The sequence below is a fragment of the Platalea leucorodia genome, assembly GCF_965183815.1.
Source record: "Platalea leucorodia genome assembly, chromosome: W".
NCBI classification, from domain to species: domain Eukaryota; kingdom Metazoa; phylum Chordata; class Aves; order Pelecaniformes; family Threskiornithidae; genus Platalea; species Platalea leucorodia.
In genome coordinates this window covers 42,246,379-42,274,009 of record NC_138859.1, presented here as the reverse complement: position 1 = coordinate 42,274,009, position 27,631 = coordinate 42,246,379, and the positions used below count along the sequence as shown (strand labels likewise).

General features: G+C 43.3%; 1 protein-coding gene across 1 annotated transcript in view; it reads right to left on the bottom strand.

Moving 5' to 3' along the window:
• Positions 1-27,631, bottom strand: part of LOC309601520 (polycomb group RING finger protein 3-like) — a gene marked incomplete at its 3' end in the record, with an annotated part of 108,820 nt that overhangs the window by 4,177 nt on the left and 77,012 nt on the right. Inside the window, exons 5-10 of the mRNA XM_082334562.1 lie at positions 27,236-27,332; positions 24,794-24,849; positions 23,671-23,781; positions 22,797-22,885; positions 20,863-21,000; positions 12,257-12,337 (exon numbers count right to left, since the gene is read on the bottom strand). Coding sequence (XP_082190688.1) covers positions 12,257-12,337; positions 20,863-21,000; positions 22,797-22,885; positions 23,671-23,781; positions 24,794-24,849; positions 27,236-27,332 — 572 coding nt within the window. The remainder of the gene's footprint in view (positions 1-12,256; positions 12,338-20,862; positions 21,001-22,796; positions 22,886-23,670; positions 23,782-24,793; positions 24,850-27,235; positions 27,333-27,631) is intronic.

Sequence of the window (27,631 nt, the reverse complement as noted above, 5' to 3'; positions counted from 1 at the left end):
TGCCCCGACCCAGGTGCAGGACCTTGCACTTGGCCTTGTTGAACCTCATGAGGTTCACACAGGCCCACTTTTCCAGCTTGTCCAGGTGCCTCTGGATGGCATCCCATCCCTCAGGCATGTCGACTGCACCACTCAGCTTGGTGTCATCTGTAAACTTGCTGAGGGTGCACTCGATCCTGCTGTCTATGTCATTGATGAAGGTATTGAACAGCACTGGCCCCAGTACGGACCCCTGAGGGACACCACTCGTCACTGTTCGCCATCTGGACATCGAGCCATTGATGAATTATGAGAATTAGCTGCCCAAATGCACCCCCGCTATTCACAACTGTCCATGCAGCAAAATGCCGGGGAACCTACCTGGAATCAATGGGTAGAGATAACACAGTGTGTTACAAAGTATTAGGCACTAGGTTCAGGAGAAAAGGGAAAGATTTCTTACATACATTAAGAAAAAACAGGGACTTACAGTAACTGTGAAGATGGACAGTAGAGAAGAAGTTGCAGAGAAATAAGGATAAGACAAAAAGGTGCAGGGAACAGTGACAATAAGGTTAGTAAATCAGAAGAAACGGACCAAATCTGTGTAAGACTGTGAAAAGTGTTAAAGGATTCAGGAGAAAATATGGCAAAATGGATTAGGAAGAAAACATGGGATAAGCTAAAAAGAGTGATAGAACAGCTGAAAAGAAGAGCAGTAGCAGCAGTATACCTCAGTGCTCAAGCTCTGCTGCCCTACCCCCAATTGATGAAAACCGACAATAGGGAAGTCTGCTTTGGGCCCAGGATTACCCATATGAATGGATGCCTGTGTGTCAAATACATTGGGATCCGGGGGCAGGGGGAACCCCAATATTTTGTATGAAGTAGAGAAAAAAAATACAGTGTTTTCCTGGACACAGGCACATGAATCAGTTTGTCTAACACTTTTCTTAAAGTATCTATTCAACAAGAAAATATGAAGGCAGCCTCTTTCAACAGGAAGGAAAAGGCCCTAAATATTATATTATGAATCTAATAATAGGGCAGTGAGCTGTTGATATCAAGTATGAGGTTGTAAATAATAGCAAAGAACCTCTTATTTTAGGAATTGACTGGATAATGGCACATGGAATCTTAATTTTTATAGTGATATTTTGTAGAAATATAAAGGAATACAGGAAGCAGGGAAAGGCTGGTATAAAGATTCAAGAGAACAAGTACAAACTTTAACTGAAATAGATAAAGAATTCTGGAAACAACAGGTCCCAGGAGTATGGCAGAAAAAAAATCCTACAGTGTGGAAAAAAGAAATGACCAAGTTGAAACAGTGGGACCCTCACTTCAGCCCCCTTATACAATATCCATATCCTAAAAAATCTAGGACTGCTCTGGGAGAAATCATTAAGGAATATTTAGAACAAGGTGTTTTGTGGGAAATTATAAACCCACATATGTCAAGGTGCAGTGAAGGCCATCTGCTCCCTAAGGGATGAGGAGCCAAATGCGATAACAAGGCCAGCAGGGCAGGGGCCTTGCTGGGCAGAGCCCTCACAGTACCTGAACAAGGTAAGCAGGGTAGACTCAGGGATGGTAAACAGGTTCAACTAAGAGTCCAAATCATCAGGCAAGTTCATGGTGATGAGGCAAGTCCAAGATCAAGCCAGGAAGTCAATCTGCAGGTTAGTGTCACGATCAGATCTGATGAGAGTAACCAGGGTCAGACAGTGTCAACGAGTAGGTCCATGGTGACGAGGTAAGGCCAAGGTCAGACTAGGAAATCAGTCTGCAGGTCAGGGTCCAAATCAGTGGGGTCTATGGCCAAGCACAGCTGTGGCTGAGCTGGAGTCCAGTACTCCTATGACATAGCTCAGGCAGGGACTGAAGGCCCAGGTCTGAGCTGAACTGGGGCTCCTGGGCAGAGGGTGTGGAGGCCACAAGTAAGGCTGGTCAGGGCAATTAAGATGGCCACTAAGTGCCCTCAGGGGCCTGACAACATAATTCTCCATTATGGCCTGTTAAAAAGGCTGATAAAAATCCTGGAGAGTGATGGTAGGCTACTGTCAGATAAAATGTAAGAAGGAAATGCACAGGCAGTGGAACCAGGGATGTGTATCCTGGGAAGAATATAGGGACACTGCCTGGATGCGTAGGGATGGGATCAGAAAAGCTAAGGCGCAGTTGGAGCTGAATTTGGAAAGGGAGGCGAAGAATAATAAGAAGGGCTTCTACAGGTACATTGGCCAGAAAAGGAAGATTAAAGAAAATGTACTCCCGCCAATAAATAAGACAGGAAAACTGGTGACAACCAACATGGAGAAGGCTGAGGTAATCAACAGCTTTTTTGCCTCAGTTTTCAATGGTAATCTCTCTTCCCACATCTCTCGAGCCCCTGAACCTCAAAGCAGGGACTAGGGGAATGAAGTTCCTCCCTTCATAGGAGAAGATCAGGTTCGAGACCACCTGAGGAACCTGAACATACATAAGTCTATGGGACCTGACGAGATGCATCCCAGAGTCCTGAGGGAACTTGCTGATGTAGTTGCCAAGGCACTCTCCGTGATATTTGAGAAGTCATGGCAGCCAGGTGAAGTCCCCAGTGACTGGAAAAAGTGACTGGAAAAAGAGCCTGACTAATCTGGTGGTCTTCTACAATGGAGTGACTGCAGCAGTGGACAAGGGAAGAGCTATGGACGTCATCTATCTGGACTTCTGTAAGGCCTTTGATATGGTCCCCCACAACATTCTTGCCTCGAAATTGGAGAGATATGGGTTTGATGGATGGACTGTTAGGTGGATAAGGAACTGGCTGGATGGCCGTGTCCAAAGAGTTACAGTCAACAGCTCAGTGTCCATGTGGAAACCAGTCATGAGTGGTGTCCCTCAAGGGTCCATACTGGGACCAATACTATTTAATATCTTCATCAACGACATCATAGACAGTGGCACTGAGTGCACCCTCAGCAAGTTTGCAGATGACGCCAAGCTGAGTGGTGCAGTTGATTCACTAGAGGGAAGGGATTCCATCCAGAGGGACCTTGAGAGGCTTGAGGAGTGGGCCCATGTGAACCTCATGAAGTTCAACAAGGCCAAGTGTAAATTCCTGCACCTGGGTCAGGGCAATTCCCAGTATCAATACAGGCTGGGGGATGAAGGGATTGAGAGCAGCCCTGAGGAGAAAGACTTGGGGATATACTGGTGGATGAAAAACTTGACATAAGCCAGCAATGCATGCTTGCAGCCTAGAAAGCTAATCGTATCCTGGGCTGCATCAAAAGAAGTGTGGCCAGCAGGTTGAGGGAGGTGATTCTGCCCCTCTACTCGGCTCTCCTGAGACCCCAGCTGGAGTTCTGCATCCAACTCTGGAGTCCTCAGCACAAGAAGGACATGGACCTGTTGGAGCAGGTCCAGAGGAGGGCCACAAAAGTGGTCAGAGGGCTGGAACACCTCTCCTATGAGGAAAGGCTGAGAGAGGTGGGGGTTGTTCAGCCTGGAGAAGAGAAGGCTCCAGGGAGACCTTATTGCAGCCTTTCAATATATAAAGGGGGCTTATAAGAAAGATGGCGAGAGACTTTTTATCAGGGCCTGTAGTGACAGGACAAGGGACAACAGTTTTAAACTGAAAGAGGGTAGATTTTGATTGGATATAAGGAAGAAATTCTTTACGATGAGGGTGGTGAGACACTGAAACAGGTTGCCCAGAGTAGTTGTGGATGCCCCATCATTGGAAACATTCAAGGCCAGGCTGGATGGGGCTTTGAGCAACCTGATCTAGTGAAAGATGTCCCTGCCCATGGCAGGGGGGTTGGACTAGATAATCTTTAAAGGTCCCTTCCAACCCAAACCATTCTATGATTCTGTACTTGGGCCAATACTGTTGAACATCTTCCTTAACGACTTGAGCAACGAGGCAGAGTGTACCCTCAGCAAGTTTACAGATGATACAAAACCAGAAAGAGTAGTTGATACACTTAATGGTTTTGCTGTCACTTAGAAGGACTTTTACAGACTGCAGAAATGGGCTGACAGGAACCTCATGAATTTAAGCAAAGGAAAATGCCAACTCCTGCACCTGGGGAGTAATAACCCCAGGCACCAGTACAGGCTGGAGGCTGACTGACTGGAAAGAAGCTTTGCAGAAAAGGACCTGGGAGTCCTGTTGGACATCAAGTTGAACATGAGCCAGCAATGCACCCTTGCAGCAAACAAAGCAAACAGTATCCTGAGATGAATTAGGAAAAGTGTTGCCAATAGGTTGAGGGAGATTGTTATTGCCCTCTGCTCAGCACTGGTGAGAGATCACATCTGGAGTCCTGTGTCCCCAGCACAAGAAAGACATGGACATACTGGGGAGAGTCCAGTAAAGGGTTCACTAAGGTATTGGAGTGTCTGGCATTGGAGAAGAGGCTGAGAGAGCTGAGATTGTTTAACCTGGAGAAGGCTCAGGGCGGTATCTTATCAATGTGTAGAAATATCCGACGGGGGGGCAGTAAAGAATCATAGAATCGTTTAGGTTGGAAAAGACCTTTGGACTTCATCAAGTCCAACCGTTAACCTAGCACTGCCAAGTCCACCACTAAACTATGTCCCTAAGCACCACATCTATGCATCTTTTAAATACCTCCAGGATGGGGACTCAATCACTTCCCTGGGCAGCCTGTTCCAGTGCCTGACTAGCTTTCAGTGAAGAAGTTTTTTCTAATATCCAATCTAAACCTCCCCTGGTGCAACTTGAGCCCATTTCCTCTCGTCCTATCACTTGTTACTTGGGAGAAGAGACCGACCCCCACCTCGCTACAGCCTCCTTTCAGGTAGTTGTAGAGAGTGATAAGGTCTCCCCTCAGCCTCCTCTACTTGAGACTAAACAACCCCCAGCGCCCTCAGCTGCTCCTCATAAGACTTGTTCTCTAGACCCTTCACCAGCTTTGTTGCCCTTCTTTGGACACACTCCAGAACCTCAATGTCTTTCTTGTAGTGAGGGGCCCAAAAGTAAACACGGTATTCAAGGTGCGGCCTCACCGGTGCCCAGTACAGGGGCACGATCACCTCCCTGGTCCTGCTGGCCACACTATTCCTGATACAAGCCAGGATGCCATTGGCCACCTGAGCACATTGCTGGCTCATATTCAGCTGGCTGTCAACCAGCACCCCCAGGTCCTTTCCCGCCAGGCAGCTCTGCAGCCACTCCTCCCCCAGCCTGTAGCATTGCCTGGGGTTGTTGCGACCCAAGTGCAGGATCTGGCACTTAGCCTTGTTGAACCTCATACAGTTGGCCTTGGCCCATTGATCCAGCCTGTCCAGGTCCCTCTGCACAGCCTTCCTACCCTCCAGCAGCTCAACACTCCTGCCCAACTTGGTGTCATCTGCAGTCTTGCTGAGGGTGCACTCAATCCCCTCATCCAGATCATTGATAAAGATATTAAACAGAACTGGCCCCAGTACTGAGCCCTGGGGAACACCACTTGTGACCGGCTGCCAACTGGATTTAACTCCATCCATCCAGTGAAGAGTATGCCCATCCAAGCCATGAGCAGTCAGTTTCTCCAGGAGAATGCTGTGGGAGACACTGTCAAAGGCCTTACTAAAGTCCAGGTAGACAACATCCACAGCCTTCCCCTCATCCACCAAGCGGGTCACCTTGTCATAGAAGGAGACCAGGTTAGTCAAGCAGGACCTGCCTTTCATAAACCCATGCTGACTGGGCCCGATCACCTGGTTGTCCCGTACGTGCCGCGTGATGGCACTCAGGATGATCTGCTCCATAACCTTCCCCAGCACTGAGGTCAGGCTGACAGGCCTGTAGTTCCCTGGATCCTCCTTCCGGCCCTTTTTGTAGATGTGCTAACCTCCAGTCATAGAATCATAGAATCATAGAATCGTTAAGGTTGGAAAAGACCCTTAAGATCATCGAGTCCAACCGTTAACCTCTCACTGCCAAGTCCACCACTAAACCATGTCCTCGAGCACCAGTCAACTGGGACCTCCCCGGTTAGCCAGGACTGCTGATAGATGATTGAAAGTGACTTGGTGAGCACTTCCACCAGCTCCCTCAGTACCCTTGGGTGGATCCCCTCCAGCCCCATAGACTTGTGCGTGTCTAAAAGTGGTGTAGCAGGTCGCTAACCATTTCCCCTTGGATTATGGGGGCTTCATTCTGCTCCCCGTCCCCATCTTCCAGCTCAGGGGGCTGGGTACCCCAAGAACAACTGGACTGACTATTAAAGAAGATGGAGCCAGACTCTTTTCAGTGATATCCAGTGAAGGGATCAATTGGCACAATTTGAAATACAAGAAATTCCATTTAAACATAAAAAAACTTGTTTACTGTAAGGGTGACTGTACACTGGATCAAGTTGCCTAGAGAGGTTGTGGAGCCTCCATCTGTAAAGATATTCAAAACTCAACTGGACACGGTCCTGGGCAATCTTGTCTAGTTGACCCTGCTTTGAGCAGGGCAGTTGGACTAGCCGATCTCTGGAGTTCTTTTCCAACCTCAACTATTCCTTTATTGCATGGATTTGCCAAGAATGGGGACACAGAATTTTCCTGAAAGATCTACCTCCAGAGGCTATTTATTTAGTCTAGTTCCCCTTCCTTCCTACTCACAGCAAGACCAAATGTAATCACATCCATAAAAAGTAAGGGAGGTGGTATGGCTTACATGTTATTTTACCTTGTGTTTATTAGCCCTGCTTTCCTGAGGATGGCTGAACACCTGCCTGCCAATGGGAAGTAGTGAATGAATTCCTTGTTTTGCTTTGCTTGCATGTGCGTCTTTTGCTTTACCTATTAAACTTTCTTTATCTCAACCCATGAGTTTTCTCACTTTTACTTTTCCGATTCTCTCTCCCATCCCACTGGGGGGGAGTGAGCGAGCAGCTGTGTGGTGCTTAGTTGCTGGCTGGGGTTAAACCACGACAGTCCTTTTTGGCACCCAACGTAGGGCTCAAAGGGTTCGAGATAATGACAGATTTAATTGGAATGTGCTAGATCGAATTTATAGCTGTCATTGCTGTTTAGCTATTAATTGGCAGGCTTCTGTGCTTGCCACAGGGCTTCCTTGCCTTACTGTATATTAGAGTCTAGTGCTCGTTAGTGGCTGCTTTTTGCTTTTGCTGCTTGCTGTGCTGCTGAACTGCTTATCATCTTACTCTGCTGTGCCTGGGAACATTTTGATAACAACAACGGCCATGCGCCTGAGCTGGAAGATGGCCAGGGCATCTCTGCTGTTTCTGTGCTGCTGTACTGACAGGCTGGAACTCCAGTGTGAACTCGAGTCGAAGGGACTGTGACCTGTGGATGAGTCCACACAAGAGCAGGACACCCCAAAGCATCTGTAGCCATGGATAAGCCCATGCCAGAGCAGGTACATCTCGAAGCGTCTGCAGCCATGGTTATGTCTGTGCCGCAGCAGGTATACCTCTGAAGGGATTGTGGCGCAAGGATAAGTCCACACTGCAGCAGGTACACCTTGAAGCATCAGTGGCTGTGCATGAGGTCATGCTGGAGCACCTCAAAGCATGTGACCATGGATAAGCCCACGACAGAGCCAGTACTCCCCTGGAGGGACTGCAGCCATGGGTAAGGCCACACTGGAGCAGGTATATCTCTGAAGGCATTGTGGCCCATGCAGAAGGCCATGCTGGAACAGGTGCACCTCTAAGCGACTGTGGCTGTGGATAAGTCCATGCCGCAGCAGGTATACCCCTGGAGAGACTGTGGCTCATAGACAAGGCTCCACTTGGAGCAGGTATTCCCCTAAGAAGGGACTGCAGTCTGTGGATAAGTCCAAGCCGGAGCAGGGGCAAGGGGAGGAGTCCATTGCAATGATAAACCCTATGGTCTGGTCCAAAGGGACCAGGGGTGGAGATTGTAATGGAAATACCTTTAAATTGTTGTAACCTGGAATTTGAGTTGCATGTTATGGGAATGACTATAGCAGGAACCCCTTGTTGCTAGCCAGGCTAGGAGCAAGGGGAGGAGTTCATTGCAATGTTAAGCCCTATAACCTGGCCCAAAGGGGCCAGGGGTGGAGACTGTAATGGAAATACCTTTCAATTGTTGTAACCCATGATCTGCATGTCATAGGAATTACTGTAGCAGGAACCACCTGAACCAATGGAGGAGAAGCCTTACAAGAACCAGTGCAAGTGCAGCAATGACCCGACCTGAGCTGGCTTTGGTGCCCAATAACTCCATGCAACACACCACCTCTCCTGTCCTGAGCGACCACCATCACAGATGGAGCCCAAAGTCACGGACTAAATGAACTCAATGGACATTTGGTGGACATTTGTGGATGTTTATGGACATTTTACAGACATTTCACAGGGGTGGTCCATAGAATAAGGGAATGATACCTGTGTATTGTATCAAAGGATGCGGGGGGGGGTGGGGTGGTTAATGAGGATGTATTGGATAGTGTGGGACCTGAGCATGACGTATATGGTATGGAATAAGGGGTGGATACTGTCCTGGTTTCAGCTGGGATAGAGTTAATTTTCTTCCTAGTAGCTGGTATAGTGCTGTGTTTTGGATTTAGGATGAGAATAATGTTGATAACACACTGATGTTTTGGTTGTTGCTAAGTAGTGCTTACACTGGTCAAGGACTTTTCAGCTTCCCCTGCTCTGCCAGGTGCACAAGAAGCTGGGAGGGGGCACAGCCAGGACAGCTGACCCAGACTGGCTAAAGGGCTATTCCATACCATATGACATCATGCTCAGTATATAAACTGGGGGAAGAAGAAGGAAGGGGGGGACGTTTGGCGTGATGGTGTTTGTCTTCCCAAGTAACCATTACACGTGATGGAGCCCTGCTTTCCTGGGGATGGCTGAACACCTGCCTGCCGATGGGAAGTAATGAATGAATTCCTTGGTTTGCTTTGCTTGCATGTGCATCTTTTGCTTTACCTATTAAACTGTATTTATTTTAATACAAATTTTTAATACAAATTTTAATACTTTTACACTTTTACTCTTCCGATTCTCTACCCCACCTCACCGGGGAGAGGGAAGTGAGCAAGCGGCTGTGTGGTGCTTAGTTGCCGGCTGGGGTTAAACCACCACATAGATCTACTTATATGCTTACACTAACATTATTGTTTTATGCTTTGATTTTTGCAGGTCAACAGACTTACTTAACTACAACTCCGTCAACAAGCGAGGGCTGACAAAGTTATAATATAACAAGGTAAACTCTGAGGCAAGACCAAGGAGTAAGATATGCAGCCTGCCAGAAGAACCTGATTCAGTAGCGGTTAGTAGATTTGAGCTATAGTGAGTGGTACGCACCAGTGCCTATCAGACTGAGAGAGGTTTCCTGAAATTGCAGGAATTCTTAACTTGGCTCTACACCCTATAGTTTGCTTATTTTTATAAATTTTCATAAATTTTTATAAATTGTGTTAATCATAGACATTTAGCAAATCAGGTACTGACTATACACTGCCATGAAGAACTGTCAAACCTTTATGGATTATCATGAGGCAAGACCTGATAGGAGAAAGTGAATGCCTCCAAGAAGAGTCTCTGCTCAGTCCTGATTAGGAGCCTTGAGCCATAGGAGGGTTTGCAGCATCCTTGGTGGACTCATTGAGCAATAACCTGTGATTCATGGACTACCAAAGGACAGGGATAGAAGTAAGTGACCTTGTAGCCCAGGAAACATGGTATTGCTGTTGCTAACAAGACCACAAATTTGATATAGGCCTCACTTATATTTATTTTTGTCTGTTTAACTGGAGTAGCCAGTAATTCTTACAATAAAGAAGTTTTGCATGGCTGGATAGCTAATCTGTGACCTAACCCATCTTTGTCTTGCTTAGCTCAATCTAACTATTTAATGTAATAACAACAGTTTAAGGCACTTGAATTAAGACTCCTTTTAGAGCTCTATCAGATTTAAGTGTTACAACTCAGGATTTGGGTCCACCCAGGCTGGGGGATCACAGTTGAAGCTTTGGAAAAATGCTCTAAAGTTATAATAACCTTAGAACCTTGGTAGTTTTATTTGTTTACATGATAGTACTTAAAGAAACAATTTGAATAGAGCAGCCAGACCTAGTGACAGAATTGTTGATTTCAGTAATGTTCTGAATATAGAATTGGGAAAGATCTACTGTAAATGTAATCTTACTTATGACAAAAGAGAACATATTGGTTAACTAAACAATTATATGAGGAATGAGAAACATTTCATCATTGTCACATGTTATGGGGAGATATTAGGTAAAAAGTTTTAAGGGATAAGGCTTAAGGAAATATCAGTATATCTCTTAAGACACCCTGTTGTATGGTTAATCACATTTGAATGGATAGTTTTATTAATTGTGATAATCATAAAATAGTATAGAATCAAAATGTTTATGCTTATAATGATTATACAGCTAATGAAACATTCTGTGATTATGTAAACTGAATGAAAATTGACAATACCATAAGTTTAACTTAGGTATCAACAGGGAGAGAAGTGTCATAAAGGACTGTTTGAACACCTACCTAGAAGCCACTGGCATGTCAGTATGACACTGCTTCTGAGTACACAGCTGGGGTTGGTCTCCCTGCTGTTTCTCCAACTGGGTAACTATGACCAAGTGTGTGAGGGAATAAATGAATATACTGTATAAAGTTATCTGCTATTAATAATAGCTTGATTCTATTAATAAGAGCTTTATAAAAGCTGTTATTAATGAATATTGGTTGTGATCTGTGTCTCCCCCAACTCAATCCCCTATCAGGGTAAATGGAATTTACAACAAAATCACTTCCTTTTGCTCATTCTAAACCTCATACCTACAAGTTTCACTTGATATCCTTCATCTCTTTCACCGAATAAGACAGTTTCCAGTTGCTGCCTTTTCCATGCCACTCATGACTGTACAAATCTTCATGATACAGGTAAATAGTGGATTTATACAGAGGCACAGCAGTGCTCTTGTTTAGCTCTCTATTCTTTTCCTAATAATTTCTAGCATTTCATTTGGGTTTTTCTTGGACCATTACTGAGCCGATATCTTTATGTCTAACCCCGAAACCTGATTTCTGTTTGATGGCAGTCAACTCAGAGCCCACCATTTTTATATATAATGTTCAGATACATGTTTTCCCCAGCGTGCATCTCTACATTTACCCATATTGAACTTTAGGTACCATTTTATCACCTGGTCATCCAGTACTGTAAAGGCCTCCTGCAACCTTTCATCACCAACCTTTATCTTTACTGTCTTGAATAACTTTATTGGTGCCAGTGTCACCTCACTATTTAACATCCTTTCCAGGTCATTCATGAATATGTCATAACTGACCACAATCTCCTACCTTCTATTTTCCAATCTGAAATTAATTATTTCATCACAGACAGATAAAAATTGCCTACCTATTCTCATTCATCCCTTCTATTTATGCATCCAAAGGTATCACATCTTTCTACCACATTATTATCCTGGGAGCTTCTATTGTATGTCCATTATGAACACTAACCCCTCTTCAAAGTTATCACTCCCAAACTGCACACACCCTGATTCTCTGGATGTCACTTGTATCCTAGATGTTCAACTTGACATTTCATGATACTTACAGCCATTTTATTTGGGTGGCCATAAATCACCAGTGTTAATTTATGCTCAATATGAATCCCCCATTATTTACTATTCAGCTCTAAGTTTTGTTGTGTGGGGTTTTGGTTTTGGTTTTGTTTTGTTTAAAGAAACTAACACCAGTAACCCAGAGACCCACTCAACTGCTTTCCCCAGCCTTGTTTATGCCTACTAAATATTACTACAAGTCTCTTGAACTGAAGTGGGGAGCAAAGTTAATTCATTCGCCTCCTTTAATGAGTATATTCAGCCTCTCTCTTCCAAACTACAGAATACAAATGTATTGAATATTTATCTCTTCTGCATTGTAACCATTTTCACAATCTACACAGAGTAATATTAGTTGTATCTGACTGACATGGCTGAGAAAAATGTCCCTCCCAATGGCTTCAGCCTCCTTTACCTTATATATTTTTAATTACTATCAAATTGACATCTGCCATCAACTTCCCCTTTTCCTTAGTGGCATATATTAAATTTCCCCCCATTTTTCTCTTTTGAATTAAGAAAAATATCTATTTTTAAAGATATTTATTAGACATTTTAAAATATATATTTTAACCATTTTGAAGTTATTGCAGTATAGGCCTGCATGATGTATGCTTTATGAACTTTGTTCTTTAGTCAGCTAATGATTTACATGGAACATGAAAATTTTGATGAAAAGCAGTTGTGTCATACCTTAAATCTCCATCTAGTAACAACTACAAACTTGAGTGTGTGGTCCTTGCCAAGAATCTCTTCATTGCATAATATATCCAGCTGATGTAAAAAGAAGAAATAATTCACTGAGACACAGAATATGGCTTTGAAACAATACACTTCAGATAAGACCCAATAAAAAGATCAAAGAAACAGAAATCAATTCTCATGTAAAGACAGCTTTGTCCTTTGACATGCTATGAAAATTGTTTACACAGTACCCAGCAAGTAACTTTCTACTCTGAAAATACATTTTTAAAAGGCTATCCCCCACTTATACATCAGTGTTTAGGGCTTTTTTTTGCAGATAGATAGATACTTTATAGTTGTTTTTACTTTTCTATGTCAGCTTTGGAAGATCTTGATATTGGAAACAGCAACGGTATGGACTCATAAGCAAATGTGAGATCAAGTGACATATGCTAATGGTGCTTTACCGCAACCTGAGAAAGCTAAGAATGTGCATGCAGTCCACTAACATGGCTTAACTGACAGAAAATAATTCAAACCAGGATTTGTCTATAGCATTCAACCAAGTGTTCACATCCTTAGGGCCTTCCTCCTCAAAACATATTTTTCACTGGACATACCAATACACTGTTTCCACAAAAATGCCATGTGTCCTTAAATGGGGAGGGAGGACTCCTGAAACACAAGTACTGTTGAATGAACATTCTTACATTTCAATAAGAGCCAAGTAGGTTGTAAAACCAGAGATTGCTGCAGTGGAATAGTGAGTTTAAACACAAAAGCAAAAGGTGTAATTAGTAAGAAAGCAATCCAGGTTTCTGAAAGGTGTTAGGAATTTTAACACAGATGCTAGATGGGCCAACCATAAATGACATACAGCTGGATCTACTACTCACCAAAAAAGAAGAACTTTCTGGGGACATGATAATCAATGGCAGCCTTGGTTGTAGCAACCATGAAATAGTGAAGTTCAAGATCCTGAACGGGGCGAGGAAACCAAGTAGTACAGATCCTGGCCTTCAGTAGAGCAGAAATTTGCTTTTTCAGGAAGCTGGTAAGTGGGATCCCATGAGAGGCAGCTCTGAAGGGCAAAGGAGCTCAAGAGATGACAAGTCTTTAAGGACAACTTCCTCCAAGCACAAGAACAGTCCATCCCAATACTCAGAAAAATTAGTAGATGTATCAGGAGACCAGCTTGGCTAAACAGGGAGCTCATGAGAAAAAGGACATATACAGGAGGTGGAAGTGAGGACAGGCTACAAAGGAGGAAAATAGAAACATTGCCCGGGTATACAGAGATGGTTTGGGGAAAGTCAAAGCTCAGCTGGAGCTGAAACTGGCAAGGGACATCAAGAGCAACAAGAAGAACTTCTACTGCTACATTATCAATAAAAGAATAAACAAGGAAAATGTGAGCCCACTGCTGCATGAGGTGGACAATTTAGCGACAGTGTCTGCAGATAAGGTTGAGGTACTCAGTGCCTTCTTTGCCTTGGTTTTCACCAACAAGGTCTCCCAGGCCTTTTTGTGCCTAGACACAGGGTTCAAGGAGGAGACAAACAGCCAGTAGCAAAGGAGAATCAAGTCAGGGATCTATTGAGAAATCTCAACCCATACTAGTCCATGGGACCAGATGGGATGCATCCAAGGGTGCCACAAGAGTTTGCTGATGTCATTGCAAGGCCACACTATCATCACTGAAGGTCACAGAGATCAGGGAAGGTACCCAATGACTGAAGAAATGTTGTACCCATCTTCAAAAAGGGCAAGAAGGACTACCTAGGGAACTAGAGGCCAGTCAGCCTCACTTTGGTGATCCCTGGGAAAGTCATGAAGTGAGTCCTCTTGGAAGTCATTTCTGGGCACATAAAGGCAAAGGTAAATCCATGCTGGCTATTCCCAATCACCAACGGAAAAAAAAATCACGCTTGAACAACCTGATTGCCGCCTTTAATGAAATTACTAGATCCATGGATGAGAAGAGTGGATGTTGTCAACCTTGACTTAAGCAAGGCTTTCAGCACCATCTTGCACAGCATCCTTGTATCCATTAAGATGGCCACTAAGTGCCCTCAGGGGCCTGACAACATAATTCTCCATTATGGCCTGTTAAAAAGGCTGATAAAAATCCTGGAGAGTGATGGTAGGCTACTGTCAGATAAAATGTAAGAAGGAAATGCACAGGCAGTGGAACCAGGGATGTGTATCCTGGGAAGAATATAGGGACACTGCCTGGATGCGTAGGGATGGGATCAGAAAAGCTAAGGCGCAGTTGGAGCTGAATTTGGAAAGGGAGGCGAAGAATAATAAGAAGGGCTTCTACAGGTACATTGGCCAGAAAAGGAAGATTAAAGAAAATGTACTCCCGCCAATAAATAAGACAGGAAAACTGGTGACAACCAACATGGAGAAGGCTGAGGTAATCAACAGCTTTTTTGCCTCAGTTTTCAATGGTAATCTCTCTTCCCACATCTCTCGAGCCCCTGAACCTCAAAGCAGGGACTAGGGGAATGAAGTTCCTCCCTTCATAGGAGAAGATCAGGTTCGAGACCACCTGAGGAACCTGAACATACATAAGTCTATGGGACCTGACGAGATGCATCCCAGAGTCCTGAGGGAACTTGCTGATGTAGTTGCCAAGGCACTCTCCGTGATATTTGAGAAGTCATGGCAGCCAGGTGAAGTCCCCAGTGACTGGAAAAAGTGACTGGAAAAAGAGCCTGACTAATCTGGTGGTCTTCTACAATGGAGTGACTGCAGCAGTGGACAAGGGAAGAGCTATGGACGTCATCTATCTGGACTTCTGTAAGGCCTTTGATATGGTCCCCCACAACATTCTTGCCTCGAAATTGGAGAGATATGGGTTTGATGGATGGACTGTTAGGTGGATAAGGAACTGGCTGGATGGCCGTGTCCAAAGAGTTACAGTCAACAGCTCAGTGTCCATGTGGAAACCAGTCATGAGTGGTGTCCCTCAAGGGTCCATACTGGGACCAATACTATTTAATATCTTCATCAACGACATCATAGACAGTGGCACTGAGTGCACCCTCAGCAAGTTTGCAGATGACGCCAAGCTGAGTGGTGCAGTTGATTCACTAGAGGGAAGGGATTCCATCCAGAGGGACCTTGAGAGGCTTGAGGAGTGGGCCCATGTGAACCTCATGAAGTTCAACAAGGCCAAGTGTAAATTCCTGCACCTGGGTCAGGGCAATTCCCAGTATCAATACAGGCTGGGGGATGAAGGGATTGAGAGCAGCCCTGAGGAGAAAGACTTGGGGATATACTGGTGGATGAAAAACTTGACATAAGCCAGCAATGCATGCTTGCAGCCTAGAAAGCTAATCGTATCCTGGGCTGCATCAAAAGAAGTGTGGCCAGCAGGTTGAGGGAGGTGATTCTGCCCCTCTACTCGGCTCTCCTGAGACCCCAGCTGGAGTTCTGCATCCAACTCTGGAGTCCTCAGCACAAGAAGGACATGGACCTGTTGGAGCAGGTCCAGAGGAGGGCCACAAAAGTGGTCAGAGGGCTGGAACACCTCTCCTATGAGGAAAGGCTGAGAGAGGTGGGGGTTGTTCAGCCTGGAGAAGAGAAGGCTCCAGGGAGACCTTATTGCAGCCTTTCAATATATAAAGGGGGCTTATAAGAAAGATGGCGAGAGACTTTTTATCAGGGCCTGTAGTGACAGGACAAGGGACAACAGTTTTAAACTGAAAGAGGGTAGATTTTGATTGGATATAAGGAAGAAATTCTTTACGATGAGGGTGGTGAGACACTGAAACAGGTTGCCCAGAGTAGTTGTGGATGCCCCATCATTGGAAACATTCAAGGCCAGGCTGGATGGGGCTTTGAGCAACCTGATCTAGTGAAAGATGTCCCTGCCCATGGCAGGGGGGTTGGACTAGATAATCTTTAAAGGTCCCTTCCAACCCAAACCATTCTATGATTCTGTACTTGGGCCAATACTGTTGAACATCTTCCTTAACGACTTGAGCAACGAGGCAGAGTGTACCCTCAGCAAGTTTACAGATGATACAAAACCAGAAAGAGTAGTTGATACACTTAATGGTTTTGCTGTCACTTAGAAGGACTTTTACAGACTGCAGAAATGGGCTGACAGGAACCTCATGAATTTAAGCAAAGGAAAATGCCAACTCCTGCACCTGGGGAGTAATAACCCCAGGCACCAGTACAGGCTGGAGGCTGACTGACTGGAAAGAAGCTTTGCAGAAAAGGACCTGGGAGTCCTGTTGGACATCAAGTTGAACATGAGCCAGCAATGCACCCTTGCAGCAAACAAAGCAAACAGTATCCTGAGATGAATTAGGAAAAGTGTTGCCAATAGGTTGAGGGAGATTGTTATTGCCCTCTGCTCAGCACTGGTGAGAGATCACATCTGGAGTCCTGTGTCCCCAGCACAAGAAAGACATGGACATACTGGGGAGAGTCCAGTAAAGGGTTCACTAAGGTATTGGAGTGTCTGGCATTGGAGAAGAGGCTGAGAGAGCTGAGATTGTTTAACCTGGAGAAGGCTCAGGGCGGTATCTTATCAATGTGTAGAAATATCCGACGGGGGGGCAGTAAAGAATCATAGAATCGTTTAGGTTGGAAAAGACCTTTGGACTTCATCAAGTCCAACCGTTAACCTAGCACTGCCAAGTCCACCACTAAACTATGTCCCTAAGCACCACATCTATGCATCTTTTAAATACCTCCAGGATGGGGACTCAATCACTTCCCTGGGCAGCCTGTTCCAGTGCCTGACTAGCTTTCAGTGAAGAAGTTTTTTCTAATATCCAATCTAAACCTCCCCTGGTGCAACTTGAGCCCATTTCCTCTCGTCCTATCACTTGTTACTTGGGAGAAGAGACCGACCCCCACCTCGCTACAGCCTCCTTTCAGGTAGTTGTAGAGAGTGATAAGGTCTCCCCTCAGCCTCCTCTACTTGAGACTAAACAACCCCCAGCGCCCTCAGCTGCTCCTCATAAGACTTGTTCTCTAGACCCTTCACCAGCTTTGTTGCCCTTCTTTGGACACACTCCAGAACCTCAATGTCTTTCTTGTAGTGAGGGGCCCAAAAGTAAACACGGTATTCAAGGTGCGGCCTCACCGGTGCCCAGTACAGGGGCACGATCACCTCCCTGGTCCTGCTGGCCACACTATTCCTGATACAAGCCAGGATGCCATTGGCCACCTGAGCACATTGCTGGCTCATATTCAGCTGGCTGTCAACCAGCACCCCCAGGTCCTTTCCCGCCAGGCAGCTCTGCAGCCACTCCTCCCCCAGCCTGTAGCATTGCCTGGGGTTGTTGCGACCCAAGTGCAGGATCTGGCACTTAGCCTTGTTGAACCTCATACAGTTGGCCTTGGCCCATTGATCCAGCCTGTCCAGGTCCCTCTGCACAGCCTTCCTACCCTCCAGCAGCTCAACACTCCTGCCCAACTTGGTGTCATCTGCAGTCTTGCTGAGGGTGCACTCAATCCCCTCATCCAGATCATTGATAAAGATATTAAACAGAACTGGCCCCAGTACTGAGCCCTGGGGAACACCACTTGTGACCGGCTGCCAACTGGATTTAACTCCATCCATCCAGTGAAGAGTATGCCCATCCAAGCCATGAGCAGTCAGTTTCTCCAGGAGAATGCTGTGGGAGACACTGTCAAAGGCCTTACTAAAGTCCAGGTAGACAACATCCACAGCCTTCCCCTCATCCACCAAGCGGGTCACCTTGTCATAGAAGGAGACCAGGTTAGTCAAGCAGGACCTGCCTTTCATAAACCCATGCTGACTGGGCCCGATCACCTGGTTGTCCCGTACGTGCCGCGTGATGGCACTCAGGATGATCTGCTCCATAACCTTCCCCAGCACTGAGGTCAGGCTGACAGGCCTGTAGTTCCCTGGATCCTCCTTCCGGCCCTTTTTGTAGATGTGCTAACCTCCAGTCATAGAATCATAGAATCATAGAATCGTTAAGGTTGGAAAAGACCCTTAAGATCATCGAGTCCAACCGTTAACCTCTCACTGCCAAGTCCACCACTAAACCATGTCCTCGAGCACCAGTCAACTGGGACCTCCCCGGTTAGCCAGGACTGCTGATAGATGATTGAAAGTGACTTGGTGAGCACTTCCACCAGCTCCCTCAGTACCCTTGGGTGGATCCCCTCCAGCCCCATAGACTTGTGCGTGTCTAAAAGTGGTGTAGCAGGTCGCTAACCATTTCCCCTTGGATTATGGGGGCTTCATTCTGCTCCCCGTCCCCATCTTCCAGCTCAGGGGGCTGGGTACCCCAAGAACAACTGGACTGACTATTAAAGAAGATGGAGCCAGACTCTTTTCAGTGATATCCAGTGAAGGGATCAATTGGCACAATTTGAAATACAAGAAATTCCATTTAAACATAAAAAAACTTGTTTACTGTAAGGGTGACTGTACACTGGATCAAGTTGCCTAGAGAGGTTGTGGAGCCTCCATCTGTAAAGATATTCAAAACTCAACTGGACACGGTCCTGGGCAATCTTGTCTAGTTGACCCTGCTTTGAGCAGGGCAGTTGGACTAGCCGATCTCTGGAGTTCTTTTCCAACCTCAACTATTCCTTTATTGCATGGATTTGCCAAGAATGGGGACACAGAATTTTCCTGAAAGATCTACCTCCAGAGGCTATTTATTTAGTCTAGTTCCCCTTCCTTCCTACTCACAGCAAGACCAAATGTAATCACATCCATAAAAAGTAAGGGAGGTGGTATGGCTTACATGTTATTTTACCTTGTGTTTATTAGCCCTGCTTTCCTGAGGATGGCTGAACACCTGCCTGCCAATGGGAAGTAGTGAATGAATTCCTTGTTTTGCTTTGCTTGCATGTGCGTCTTTTGCTTTACCTATTAAACTTTCTTTATCTCAACCCATGAGTTTTCTCACTTTTACTTTTCCGATTCTCTCCCCCATCCCACTGGGGGGGAGTGAGCGAGCAGCTGTGTGGTGCTTAGTTGCTGGCTGGGGTTAAACCACGACAGTCCTTTTTGGCACCCAACGTGGGGCTCAAAGGGTTCGAGATAATGACAGATTTAATTGGAATGTGCTAGATCGAATTTATAGCTGTCATTGCTGTTTAGCTATTAGGACAACAGTTTTAAACTGAAAGAGGGTAGATTTAGATATTGGACATAAGGAAGAAATTCTTTACGATGAGGTTGGTGAAACACTGGAACAGGTTGCCCAGAGAAGTTGTGGATGCCCCATCCCTGGAAGTGTTCCAGGTCAGGTTGGACGGGGCTTTGAGCAACCTGAGCTTGTGAAAGATGTCCCTGCCCATGGCAGGGGGGTTGGACTAGATGATCTTTGAAGGTCCCTTCCAACCTTCCATTTTATGATTCTGTGATTCTAAGTGATTATTCCCCTTTACTAAGCACTCAGACCACATCTGGCATGCTGTATCCAGTTTTGGCCCCTCCAGGTCAAGAAAAATGTTGATAAACTTGAGCAAGTTCAGAGGAGGGTCACCAATATAGTCAGGGTGCTTGAACACAGGCCCTATAAGGAGAGGTTGAGGGAACTGGGCCTATTTATCTTGGAGAAGAGAAGGCTTAAAGGGGACCTAGTTACAGCCTTCCAATACCTAAGAGAAGCCTATAGTGAAGATAGAGCTAGGCTCTTTACTGAGGTGCATGGTGGGAGAATGAGAGACAATGGTCATAAATGTAAACAGATGAAGTTCTGACTGGATATAAGGAGAAAAAAAATCTCTACAAGGATAATTAAGAACCAGGAGAAGTTGCCCAAAGAGGTCATGGCATCACTGTCCTTGGAAGTTTTCAAGATTGAGAGATGGCAGTTTGAGACTCAGACTGGATGGAGGGGGACTGTGACTAATACCAACAAAGAGGGAACAGAGGCTGCGTTTTCACATGCCTGCCATTATGTGTTCTAGTTTTAGAATCTGAAATGACACAACTTGCAGAGGATAGAAAAGCCTCTTTCTTCCCTTACCCTCCACCATGATTTCTTCCCATGAACAGTCCAATTATGTATTCCCTGCAGGGAAGGTGGCACTAGCTGATACTACACAAGGCGGAGTTTCACTAGAGAAGCAGAAGAAAGTATATGTGCTGCTTTCCATTAAATCAGTCTTTCAGAAGTATCCAAGTGTTATAATCCATTCTCTGCATTGAGTGAAAAATCTCTGCTAGGGTAGTGTATCCCTTCATTTAAGGCCACCAAACAAAGCATCTTGCAGGAGTCAGTTTTAACACAGGTGGAAAACACATAACCAAGACTTTTGGTATGTTTTAAAACTCGTCATGGAACAACTCACTGAGCTGCACTGCTAACTCTGTATAAAGCCAAGAACCAGTAAGAGCTACATCTCCATTGTATTGGAGGGGGAGAAAAAAGGGAAGATGACCAGCATCCTTAAATTAAAAGGAGGGGAGGTAAATTTAGAGAAAAACCTATTTGTCTGCATTCAGCTCCTCAAATAGCCATTTACTGTTCCTTTATATTAGGAAATAGTGTGTGCTTCAGGTTTTTTTTAAATCTGGTTGGAAGGAAAGACACTGTTTTGAAAATAATCCATAAGACTTTAATTTGCAAAATCATTTTTAAACATTAAAACATTACCTCATTAAAAGAAGAAAGGTTAAGTTTTTTAGCAATGAACTTCTTTAGATGCAAGACTGTTGCTTGTGCTGAGCAGCGGATCCATTTTCGCTTCAATCCACGTAATTTGCTGCTATTGCATTCCAAGCAGATGCTTACCTTCAGGAAAAAGCAAACACAGTCAGGGCTAGTTGACAGAATTTTCTGCAGTCCCCATTATGCATTTCACATGCAGCATTTATTAGTCCAACAAAAAGGTGAAAACGTAGAATACCAGTATTCTTTAAAGCAAAATGCAGTGTCATTAAAAAAAAGGCTGTCTAGTAATTTGTCAGCTTACTGTTAAGTACCATTCAACTCAAAAGGGATCTGGACAAAAGTTCAAGGCAGAACTTTAGGGCTGCCTTGTTCCAGAGCTTTATTCTAAGTGCAGAGGTTACAACTAGTTCAGAAGAAGCCTAGGTCAAGGCCAAAGCGAAATATGTAATATGAAAACCTGTCAGGACCCTGAGCTCATTCCCCTCTCCCTTGGGAGTTTGGTTGCCTGAGCTCAGGGCCAATTTTGATAAGCAGCTGTATGACCATGAAACTGTTGTGTAGAAAGAGATGTTTGAGAAAAAGCTTGAAGAATTTTCAGTGTGAGCTCACTCTGCTCCACTTAGCAGCATCATTTAAGCTGAAGCTCCCTCCCTTGGTTGGTCCCCCTGCATGAGCTACGTTGCAGCCATGCCCATGCCTGGCCTAGACCCTGACCCACAGATTAGACTTCCTGGCTTAACCTTGGACCTGTCTTATCACTATGGACTTGACTTGGTGATCACTGGACTGTGTATGACCTTGGTTACTATCATCTCTGGACCTGACTTTGACTTGCCGATTTCACTTTCTGGCTTAACCTTGGACCTGCCTCATCACTAAAGATTTACCTGGTGATCACTGGACTGTGACTGAATCTGGTCACTGTCACCAGAGCTGCTATGCTCTCCTTATTCAGGTATTGTGGGACTGCACCCCTTGTTAGTGAGGTCAGTGCCCTGACTGCCTTGCTGTTACTCTTGGCTCCTGGCTTGCCTGCCCCTATGGAGCAGCAGCCTGCCCTTGCTGCTCCCTGACAAAACCATTATCACTTTTTAATGACTATTTCTAATCTAACCTCTGAACCCAGTAACATAGTTTAATATTTAAGGCATGTTTTAAAAAAATATTTTTAACTTTAAAATTTACTGATGCAGATGATGTAACAAATTTTTGAAATACAAAAGATTATATGGGAAAAAATGGCCTTTTGATCTCTGTGCTTCAATTCCCTCTTCTTTTCTCAATCATCTATTTTCTTTATTTAGTCTAAGCTCTTTAGGATAAGTTTTATTCTGTGCACTTATATGATCCAGTACAAAGTACAATCCATCTGAATACTACCATTGTACTATCATTAAATGGAAAATAATTAATCCAAATTTAATTTACTTTGGACACAGTTAGCAGGGAAACATGAAGGCAGTGACTTGTGTATTCCAATAGCAAGTTTCATACTCAAACAGGTTTTGTGTTTAAAACTTGTCACTAAATACTAAGTAAAAAAAAGACTTTTCATTCTAATTATTGAAACATATTCAATCCTGATGCACTGGAGTGGCATGGGAGTAGACTCTCAGATAAAGGGCCCAAATGACTTGAAATGTAGTTGAGATGAAAGCCAACACAGAGTTTAGCCAATACTCAGGAAACTCAGAAATAGTTATAACTATCAAACCTTAATGAAATTCTCAAAACCAAATCTCTCCACAGCTACCTAAATAAAAAAGATGAAGCTCAAGTTTACACAAAAGCATGGGAGCACACTGTATCTTGTCTCTGTCAGAGGGAAAAAAGTTTCAAAGAAAAATAATAATTTAAAGATAAAGTGGAAATACAAAATAAAACTAAGAAATGCCCTATATCAGAAGTAAGCCCACCTGTTCATCACTTCGATGATAGTCATTATCTTCTTCCTGTTTTTCTTCAGAAGTTTCTTTGTTTGAATTTTCATCTGGTTTAGTTTCACCTTTCAGAAGAAAGCAGAGCATTACAATAATTAAATTAGACATATCAGATGACAGGTAATCCTGAAACAAAGTCAAGACTATAAAAGCAACTGTGGGTTTTTTTTTTGTTTTGTTTGGGTTTGTTTTTTTTAAGTAATTAGGCTTGTCAGAGCATGATCAGCTTCTCTTCTAACCAAGAAAAAAGTTGGAAAGCAGCTTTGTTCTTGGTAGCAGAGATGTGGACACTAATCCAAAGCTTCCCAAAAAATCAGTTCAAGACACCTTGCTACAAATTTGTCAGGGCTCATTCACTATTCTGTAAAACTGATATGCTCTCCTGACAGTCACAAATTTGAGAATTCTTTTGCCCTTGGATAAACATACACACATACATTTTAAGTATAACCACCACACTATTTCTATCACAAAATTACAGTTAACATCAGCAGTTTCTGAAGTTAATGCAATTCAGGACTGGGATAAAAAGTAACCTTTTCTTATCATAGAGTTCCCACATAGATACTACTGAAGATCTTCACCAGGAACACGTTACAGCCAGCTAAAAGAACACATTCTATAAACAAGTGTGATGCAAAACAATACTGCACTTAGATGGTTAGTTCAAAGTGGTGAGTTCTTGTATATAGTCCAATATATAAGCACAAGCAAACCTTGTACAATATTATACAACAATTATGAGTGCTAGTAAATATTAGCTAGACACCTACCTCTGACAGATCTTTTCAACAGCTTAATGGCAGTCTGCACCCCCATCCCAAGACAGAATAAACATAAGACCATTTACCATTGCGATGTGAATCTAGATGTTGCTTTGCAGAGCATGTCTCCCCTTTGATGTCCCCTGGTACTTCCATACCCAGTTTGTGATAGAATTCCCTCTGCTTTTTCATTTCCGCTGTTTAAAATTTTAAATATTAGTTATGTAATGTTCTAGCACAATATTTATCAAGGTATTCCAAAACCCTCCTCTGTTCTGTATAAGCAGCTTGTCAGGCAGGAAGTGGTATTTGCACTTTTTGCTGTTTCTCTACTCTTGTTGCCATAATCAAGTTACCCCAGATCTTATTCTCGAGAGTCAGAATACTACCAAGTCATTTGCAGAGCTATTATTACACCATTCTGTTATTACATATAAAATAAATTTTAAATACTATACTATACTTTGTGTTTTCCCCCTTCAATATTTCTGTCAAAATATCAGTTTTAAATTTTTATCCATATTTCTGATTTTCAATATCCTAGAAATAATTTTAAAATAATCTGTTTACCTAAACTTGCTTATAAATGTACGATAATGTCTTCACTTGACAGCTTAATTGAATTGAAATATGCTACTTAAATAAAAGTAGCAACACACCACTGAAAAATAATACTGAACAATTACTATAAAGCATTCCTTTATTTCAACAGATTCATTATCAAAGTAGATTATAAGAACACAAATGCAAAGGTACCTGCTAGCAAAGGATTTAAGTACATCTTAGGAGAAGAAAAATTCACTGAAACTAAAAGTTATGCTACATCAGTATTCTACCTCTGAGAACTCTGCAAAGCTGTCAAAAAAGACATGAATATGTACACAGTTTATTAAAGAAGAATGTATGCAAATTATAGAATGCCAACATGAAAAAGTTGTAGTGCTATTTAGGTTTATATAATGTTACTTTTCCCTGAAATAACACCAGCATTTTAATTTCTGAATTTTTTTCAGTAACACTGCTAGTACAAGTCTAAAATTAAAAAAAGCACTGAAGTATAGCGGAAAAGTAGTGCTAGAACTGGAACAAGTGAAGACGGTATTTTTCATCCCCCCATGAACATTTTCCTCACTTCCTCCTTTCATTAATGTAAAGGAACTATGTGTAAACCTAACATTCAGTAAAAATAGGTCATACCAGAAAACTTACCTTCTTGGAGGCCTGGCACAAGCTTGTAAACAATATCTTGCATTGTTCTATCATGACTAGCAGGAAAAAAAAGAAAAATTGAAGGTTTAAATTAGCCATCTTGATTCAAAACATTTCTCTTAAAGAGATTCAGTATTAAATTGACTCTACAAACCTCTGAAGTCTGGTAAGAAATAAAAATATTTATCTTGGATAACTGAAATATCAAACATGAGATAACAGTAACAAGAAAGGAATGCAGATACGGTTCAGGCTAAGACAAGAACCGAAAAAAGTTAAATTGACAAAAGTTTAACAGAAATGCTAGGAAGGATGGTCTTTATGACGCGAAGGATGGCATCCTGTGAGAGATGCCATATACCTGCATATGTATCAGTAACATAACTCTCAAAATTCCTTGCAAATTTTGACAAAAGCATTTTTTTCTTTTCTGTTTCTAGACACTAGACACTTTTCTGTTTCTAGAAACTAGACTGTTTCTTATCCCTTTTAATTAATCTCTCATGTTGCTAGGTTGTTTAGTTATCCATACTGGGCTTTTTAAAAAACAGGCGGAAAAAAGCCTATAGGGGAAAAAAAGGCGAGAACAAAGAGAACAAAGGAAAGAAAATTTGCGTTTGCTCTTATAATCCAGCATTTTACCCAAGAGCAACATCACGTAGCTCATAATCCCATCTAGCTAAAAAGGGTGGAACAAAAAAAGACAGACTGATCCAGCACATAAGGATGGAAGTTGTCATTACTGTTTTGTCATATTTCAAAATACACTCTAGTACAATCTCTACATCATTCTCGGAAAGTATAAGAAAAACCTATCTTATTTCTGACTCCTGAAGGGGACTCAGTTTTGAGCAATTCAGAAAGTTTTTATAGGACATGCACAATTCTCAGTGAAAGTGGAGAAAGAATCAAATTCATTATCTATAGCCACTTCTTCAAAAGCTGCACTAGAACTGAGACATGCACATTTGAAGCAGTGCCACAAATGAAAGGAAACTTTGCATAGAGGTAGACAAGAGTCTACACAAAATACAGCAGCTATCTGTAATACTAACACACTGTCTCAATACATTTCTATCAATTAAAGTTGTTATGGTACAAATCTCTAGTGCAGATCCGGTGTCATGGTTTAACCCCAGCCACCAACTAAGCACCACACAGCTGCTCGCTCGCTCCCCCCACCCCGGTGGGATGGGGAGAGAATCGGAAGAGTAAAAGTGAGAAAAACTCGTGGGTTGAGATAAAGACAATTTAATAATTGAATTAAAATAAAGTAAAATAATAGTAGTAGTAGTAGTAATAATAACAATAATATACAAAGCAAGTGATGCACAATGCAATTGCTGACCACCCACTGAATGATGCCCAGCCCATCCCCGAGCAGCGATCACTGCCCCCCAGCCAACTCCCTCCAGTTTATATACTGGGCATGACATCATATGGTATGGAATAGCCCTTGGGCCAGTCTGGGTCAGCTGTCCTGGCTGTGCCCCCTCCCAGCTTCTTGTGCACCTGGCAGGGCACAAGAAGCTGAAAAGTCCTTGACTGGTGTAAGCACTACTTAGCAACAACTAAAACATCAGTGTGTTATCAACATTATTCTCATCCTAAATGCAAAACAAAGCACTATACCAGCTACTAGGAAGAAAATTAACTCTATTCCAGCAGAAACCAGGACATCCGGCCAAGTCAGGTGGTATAAACATTTGACTGATACCTTTGAAATGTTTAAAATGAGAGGAAACTGTTGAAGAAAAAGAAAGGTAATGTACAAATAAACAGAAAATACACTGAAAAAGAAGGAAATTATGGTACAACACCCTGTTCATTTTAGGTCACACAGTAAGGGAGCCCTGTATGGGAATGGAAAGAAGTAGGCACAAATATTTCAGAGGCTGTTCCATTCAAGATGTTGAAGCCACTATAACTTTTCTGCTACCAACTTTCTCATCTGCACCTATGAACTAAATAGTTCTTTGAAAGACTAAATCAACAATAATGCTGTGTATTTGCAAAGTCTTTGAACACACCCTCTCAGTCACTGAAAACCACTGTCCAACTGCCAGTCATTGTTCTGAAGATTTAACAGAAGTGTAATTCATGTAGGTGTTCCATATGTGCAACCTTTATGATCCAGGCATCCAAAACAGGAAATGACCAAATCTCATTAAACTTCACTCAGGAATTAAAGAATAAAGTCTATTGTGCTTGTCCGATTCAAGAGAAAAGGATTTGCTTCAAAAGAATTGCAAATTCACAGCAGAATTCAATACCTTACCTCTTTTATATAAATCTTCTATCTTCTAATCAAGCTTCTTTATATATATTTAAAATATTGATAAGCAAATAAAAAAATGTAGAGAGAAATTGTGCTGTATATGAGAGGTTCGTACAGCCCAGAGAGTAACTAGTTGTGCTTTTCCTTTCATACTGCACACTTACCCAATATACTGTAATGGATGGCTCTGGTGTATAACAATCCGACATGTTGGACAGGTGTTGTTTTCCTCCAAATACTTCACCAAGCAGCTTCTACAGACTAATAACAAGAACATTAATCATTAAAAAGAAATAAAACAAGATGTAGTTTGAGGAAACCTGTGAGGTTGACAGGGGTATGAGTGGGTTTCTGACACCCTTGGGCTGTGGCTGTGAAGAGTCCGGCCAGCAGGCGACAGGTCTTGCGAGAGGGTCGGGCAAGAGTTGGGCAGTGCTGGCGGTCCCCATGTCCAGTTCAAACCCCGGGAAGCCGCATATAACCGGCCGCTAGGGAGCGCTAAAGGCCAACACTGTGACTTCGGTTGGGAGTGGTGTCGGCAGTTTGCACGAAAAGGGCAA